The sequence below is a fragment of the Abramis brama genome (assembly GCF_963993115.1).
Source record: "Abramis brama genome assembly, contig: SCAFFOLD_112, whole genome shotgun sequence".
NCBI lineage: Eukaryota > Metazoa > Chordata > Actinopteri > Cypriniformes > Leuciscidae > Abramis > Abramis brama.
In genome coordinates, this window is record NW_028155897.1 from 1 (window position 1) to 7500 (window position 7500).

At 40.3% G+C, this 7500-nt stretch overlaps 1 protein-coding gene across 1 annotated transcript in view; it reads right to left on the reverse strand.

Moving 5' to 3' along the window:
* Positions 1 to 4239: 4239 nt before the first annotated feature.
* LOC311077305 (protein turtle-like) overlaps positions 4240 to 7500 on the reverse strand; it is a gene marked incomplete at its 3' end in the record, with an annotated part of 53808 nt that continues 50547 nt past the window's right edge. Inside the window, exon 13 of the mRNA XM_084139125.1 lies at positions 4240 to 4394. Within this exon, the coding sequence (XP_083995251.1) occupies positions 4240 to 4394 (155 nt within the window). The remainder of the gene's footprint in view (positions 4395 to 7500) is intronic.

Here is a 7500-nt window from a genome sequence, read left to right on the forward strand (position 1 = left end):
TTGATATTAATACTGTACCGTGTGTAAATGAGCGTGTGAAGTTTATCAAAGCCCAGAGCGTCTGAAGAAACAGGATCACACAGACCCATCCGACACGATCTGAACATCAACACACACACATCAGATCATCACTGACAGTGTTCATCAACACACACACACACACACACACACACACACACATCAGATCATCACTGACAGTGTTCATCAACACACACACACACACACATCAGATCATCACTGACAGTGTTCATCAACACACACACACACACACATCAGATCATCACTGACAGTGTTCATCAACACACACACACACACACATCAGATCATCACTGACAGTGTTCATCAACACACACACACACACACACATCAGATCATCACTGACAGTGTTCATCAACACACACATCCTGATTTCCTGTTTCCTGTTTCCTGTGTGGCAGCAGCATGAGCCTTAGCAAGACTCAATGAACTTGTATTTTATTATTTTTATGGTTGAACGTCACTTTGGAATAACCATACCTATATTTTTCCAAACATACTTCAAGATACATTTGGACTGTGGATTACGAAAGGTGGATGGTTGACAACTAAAGTGATATTTGACAGATTGTATACAAGGCCTACTCAAGCTGGTCCAGCCTGGTTTTACAAATCAAGCTCTGAAAACATCAAAATGCCAAGAAAAGGTGAGGACGACTCTGTGTCATTGCCTATGGTCCAGGAGATGCTTGAACAACTAAAGACTTATTTTAAAGAACTTCTTGATCAACAAGAGAAGAGTTTTAAATCATGTGTTCAAGTGATTGTGGACTCTATGTGTGTTCGCATGGACAACCTTTTCAAAGATGTCCAAAGTGTGACTAAAGACATTCAGGACCTGAAAACAAGTCTCCAGTTTTCTCAGGCTGAAGTAGATGAGATAAAAGCTAAATCAAGCAAGATGGCAGAAAAACATCAAGCCATTGCAGAAAGTTTTGGTGAATACCAAGCTTCTTTAAACAGCTTAACGGGTAAACTGGATTACATGGATAACATATCAAGAAAAAAGAACATTGTGATCGATGGAGTTCCTGATGTAAAGTCTGAAACATGGATTGAAGCTGAAGCAAAAGTAAAGAAACTTTTTCTGGAGCATCTTAAAATAGAACCAAAGCATATTGAATTTGAAAGAGGACATCGAATTGGGAAATATGATTCTACTGGACGACCAAGATCTATTCTGATTGAACTTCTTCGGTACAAGGACAAACAAGAAATACTGAAGAGAGCAAAGTCCCTAAAAGGCACAAACCTCTATATCAATGAGGACTACACTGACAAGGTCCGCATGAAGCGAAAGGAACTGCTTCCTAAACTTAGAGAAGAGAGGAAAAAGGGGAACATCGCCTTCCTAAAGTATGACCAACTGATTGTACATCCTCCTCGATCCAGTTAAAATGCCTTACATGTGCCTTACTTTTGTTTGGTTTTTAACTCTTTATGTCATTTTCACACAGTTTCTCTGCAAGTAATTTGGTCTTTAATCCAGATGATATTGATGAGGATAGATCATATAATGACCTGGTTGACCCAGATAAAAATAGTTTAAATTTAAGGTCAAGTGATACATGTCATTATTATAATGAAGTTGAATTTAATGCACTGTCCAAAAGTAAATCAAATTATAATCAGGACATGTTTTCCGCTTTTCATTTGAATATCCGTAGTCTACCTAAGAATTTTGACTTATTCATGCAGTTTCTATCAACTTTAGAACATCAGTTTTCTGTGCTTGCTCTGACTGAAACGTGGCTGAATGAGGACATCAGACAATTTTACTCCTTACCTCAATACAATGCAGTACATTTTTGTAGAACTAATAGAAAAGGTGGTGGAGTTTCTCTTTTTATTCATGACGATTTTGAATTCTTTGAAAGGAAAGATCTGAGTATTAATTTTTCTGAAACTGATGCAGAAGCAGTTTTTATAGAAATTCCAAAATGTGGCTGTTTTGGGGGTCAAACTGTAATTATTGGTTGCATTTATCGACCACCTGATAATTAGGGCTGTACTGTCCTAGTCGATTAGTCGATTAATTGGTCGATACGTTCTGGTTCGACCAAAATTCTGATTGGTCGATTTTCTGCCGCGTTTATTTCATCAGTTTTGCCGCGCTGAGGCGCGCTCATTTCATCAGGTGGAAAGCACTAACTGCTAATGGGGGTGTTTTCAGAGTACCCTTGTTTCACTGTAACAGTCTGTCTTCAAAACACCCCCCTTGTTTTCACCTTTTTTGGATTAGCTCAACCCAAGAGAGAGCGTCGAGCGTAGAAGGTTTGATGCTGAATATTATTTATTTAATTGTGAGAGCGTTTAATAGTCAGTCCTCTTCTAACATGTCAACAACAAAGAAATTGACAGTGTGGCAGGATTTTGTTAAAATTGATAACAGGAAAAAGGTTGAATGCAAAGTTTTCAAGCAACAGTTTTCCACAGCTCGACGACAAACATGACATATCATCTAAAAGTGGTAAGCTCATTTGTCTGCGTTAGCTTGCCCTGTGTGTTTTGAGTAGGCTATATGAACATATCAGAATTTGCATATTTCAATGTTTTAGTGTGATAACCTAACTTTTTTATTTTTTATTTGGAGCCTAATGCGCAATTGCGCTGTGCTGTTGGTTGTGTTAGTTTTGAGCCTAGGATGCTTTATTTTTCAGTTATGCACTTTATTTCGTTTCTGCCCTTGATCTGGTTTGTTTAATAAATATTATTTTTTTATTAAAGTGGACGTGCCTTTTGTGTTTATTAAGAGTAAAAGCTTTAAGTTAATAGTCTATTCGTGTCTCAGCTGCGAAGCTGAGCTCATGTTCACCCTCGCTCGGTGCAAGGACATGCACGGTGAAATGATAGTGTCTGACAGTTATAACTTATTATTATATGACAAAAATAATTGTCTAAATTATGTTGCATATTCCTCAACAGTTCTTGTGATGATATCACTAGTTGACAACATAGTACTATTTTCGGAAATCATAAGCTATGATATTGCGCAGGTGCACGTGATGCAGCGCTGTCAGAGCCGACAGACTCAAGTGTCAGACTCATTTCAGTGCAAAATAATTAGGTCAAAAACGATTTAATATACTGCAAATAGCCTACTAGTTGTTTATGTTTATTTATAATTCATTTAGGCGGACAACAAGGCTACCAAGTCCTGCGCACAGTGCGCATCTAATTAATTTAACGTTTTTTAGTCGATTTTTAGTCGAAAATTTCAGGACTTAAGTCGACCAAGATTTTCTTTGGTTGAGTACAGCCCTAGTGTTCATCAACACACACACACACACACACACACACACACACACACACACACACACACACACACACACACACACATCAGATCATCACTGACAGTGTTCATCAACACACACACACACACACACACACACACACACACACACACACACACACACACACACACACACACATCAGATCATCACTGACAGTGTTCATCAACACACACACACACAAACACACACCAGATCATCACAGACAGTGTTCATCAACACACACACACACACACACACACACACACATCAGATCATCACTGACAGTGTTCATCAACACACACACACACACACACATCAGATCATCACAGACAGTGTTCATCAACACACACACACACACACACACACACACACACACATCAGATCATCACTGACAGTGTTCATCAACACACACACACACACACACACACACACACACACACACACACACACACACACACACACACACACCAGATCATCACAGACAGTGTTCATCAACACACACACACACACACACACATCAGATCATCACTGACAGTGTTCATCAACACACACACACACACATCAGATCATCACTGACAGTGTTCATCAGCACACACACACACACACATACACACACACACACATCAGATCATCACTGACAGTGTTCAACACACACACACTCACACACACACACACACACACACACAGATGTGTCAGATATATAATGTAATATAATCATACCCTTCTCATTCTCCAGAGCTGTGCTGTAGAAATAGATCATTACAGCATTGATCAATAACATGAGCATTAACCACACTGATCTCCTGACCGAAGGTGAACCTGAAAAACATGTTTAATATTAGTGTGAAACTGCATATCTGTGTTTGACACTCACTGAGTAAAACATTAAGACCACACATTAAACATTATATATAGAATATTGAATAAATGTTCAAAACGACTGAACACAGATTATTATCATTAAAGATTGAGGGATCAGATCATAATTCATCAGACACTTACAGCCCATTTCTTGACCACATGTAATGTCCCAGTTGTATCTGGTCACTGTTGTAAACACTGGTAACACTGCAACAATGATGAACCCTGGAAATAAGAGATTATATTAATGCAGATTCTGAGATTCACAACAGACATATTCACATACGAGTATATATAAATAGGTATATATGAATGTGTGTTTCTTCAGGTTTGATAACGTCACATATTATCATCAAAAAAAGCTCTTTAGTCAGATTTGTCAGTGAGTTTTGATACATATGACCGGTCTTGTACAGTCTGTTGTCTGATGCCAAACATTCATAATATACAGCAAGTGTAACTCACGCCACTCCTATGATAGATTAATGAAATCACTGATACGGAGCTGCTCTAGACTACAGCATGCAGAAAAGAAATGACTTGACATTGTGTAATATTTCTGTTTCCATCTTGTTTCTAATAGTTGTAACATCAACTACAGCAACAACACTGACTCCAGACACCACAGCAATCTCTCTGAATCCCCCAACTTCCGTCAACATACCAGCGTGAAGAGTAGCGGCTATTTCTACAGTGGACAGTGAATGGCGATGAACATGGCGGAGTTTGTGCGAGACGAGGAGGGTGACTTCTCAGACAGTCGAGATCCAGAACCGTACCTCTATGAACCAGAGATTTCAGAAGAGGAGTTGTGTGTGCTTTGGAAATAGATGGACAGGATGAGGAGGTTGCGATCGCTCAACAGCCTGAGGACGTGAGGATGAGAGCCAACATGAACTGGTGGTGAGTGTGATATCTCTGCGCCCAAGTAGCAGTGCTTCGCCTGTGCTCCCCCCTAATATAGTCCCAAGCCAATATCTGCCTAAATCGCCTAGTGTTAATCTGCATTGCTATTTGTACTATTGTAAGAAGTAATTAGTTTTTACTCAGGACATGCTAGCTGGCAACAAAGGATTCCATTCATTATGCTAAGCTAAGCTAGCGGCGGCGCTGCCAAACTAAAACAATGCATCTAAATGTAGGAAAGATGGTGAATAAGCCCTATTTCAAAAAACGGTGGCGTGTTCCTTTACATTTAAAAAGGGCAGATTCTTCTTTAAACTCAGATGATGATTAAAGAGTCTGTGATTTGTGGTTTCAGTGTCTCCATCATCATCATCATCATCTTCATCCTCACAGACTGAGATCAGTCCAGGCTGCTCTGTGACTCTCTCCTGTCAGCTGTATTCATATACTGGACTCTCCTGTGATGATCGGGTTAGATCTGAGGGAGTTGAGCTGTTGTGGGTGAATCAGGCTGGTGTTGATCTGAAGACAGACTCCAGATATCAGATATCATCATCATCAGATCAATATCACTGTTTCATCATCACTCTGACTACAACACTCCTGAATGAAGATGACAACAGAGAGTGGAGATGTCAGCTTACTCTCAGAAATCAACTCCAGACCTCAGTCAGATACACTGTCAAGTATTCAGGTGAGAAAACACTCTTTTCAGACAGACTTGTGAAAACTTTCACACACTGGCTCTACTCTTTCTGAATACGTTTGGCAATTGCAAAATATTAGTGGTCAAAGTCATAAACTGCATGTAAAATCCTTATAATTCCCAATATTGTCCTCCTATGGGTCATACTAGGCTAAAATAGACTCTTCTGATTCATGCAATATTTCATGTTTATATCATTATATCATTATAAGGCTTAATAATGTCATTGATTCAGGAAAGCTGAAGGTTTATGGGAAGCAGCTCACTGTGTTTCACTCTCATATAAAGCAGGAATAAATGATACAGTAACATCTCTCTCCTCAACTACTGCCACTGTAAGCTGTGATGATTGAACACAAACTGCATGTCATGATCAATATGAAAATATGATGTTAATGTCCTGATGCGTCTGAACATTCATCTTCTGCAGCTCCAGTCGCTTCAACAACACTGACTCCAGTCAGAAGCTCAAACTCTGAGAAGACATCAAGCCGAACTACAGCAGCAGCTTCTACACAAGGTTCATGATCACATGATCACTGTCACACACCATCAGCCTCTCGCTTCACTGGCTCTCACAGACTGCTCTATCATCACACACATCACGCATCACAGATCTTTTCGGCTGATAAAACATGATTTCTGTTCATGTGTGTCGAGACGGTTCAGAAATCCCGACCGGCTGATGCTTTACGGCATGTCCGGAGTAAAGAGTGTAAGCCCATGTATAGTAAACCTTTATACGTTTCAGATAAACGCTGTTCTTTTGAACTTTATATTCATCAAAGAATCTTTTGAATCCTGAAAAATAAAATGTATCACAGTTTCCATAAAAATATGAACTGATTTCAACACTGATAATAATCATAAATGTGTCTTGATCATCAGATCCTCATATTAGAGTGATTTCTGAGGGATCATGTGACACTGAAGACTGGAGTAATGATGATCATGTGACACTGAAGACTGGAGTAATGATGATCATGTGACACTGAAGACTGGAGTAATGATGATCATGTGACACTGAAGACTGGAGTAATGATGCTGAACATCAGCTTTGATCACAGGAATAAATTACACTGTTATTTCTGTCACACACACTGTACAATCTGCAAACTGAACTAAGAAAACAATAACTTAGTGTGTGTGTGTGTGTGTGTGTGTGTGTGTTATGGTGTTGGAATGTCTGGCAGTGGCTTCTTCATATCAAGAGTGAATCTCCCTGAGACTCGCCACTGCCCCCTAGTGTGTGTGTGTGTGTGTGTGTGTGTGTGTGTGTGTGTCCACTGCCCCCTAGTGTGTGTGTGTGTGTGTGTGTGTGTGTGTGTGTGTGTCCACTGCCCCCTAGTGTGTGTGTGTGTGTGTGTGTGTGTGTCCACTGCCCCCTAGTGTGTGTGTGTGTGTGTGTGTGTCCACTGCCCCCTAGTGTGTGTGTGTGTGTGTGTGTGTGTGTGTCCACTGCCCCCTAGTGTGTGTGTGTGTGTGTGTGTGTGTGTGTGTGTGTGTGTGTGTGTGTGTGTGTGTGTGTGTCCAACATGGAGGAAGAGTGTGTGTGTGGGTTCAACACGGAGGAAGAGTGTGAGTGTGTCCAACACGGAGGAAGAGTGTGTGTGTGTCCAACACGGGGGAAGAGTGTGTGTGTGTGTCCAACATGGAGGAAGAGTGTGTGTGTGTGTTCAACACGGAACAAGAGTGTGTGAGTGTCCAACACGGAGGAAG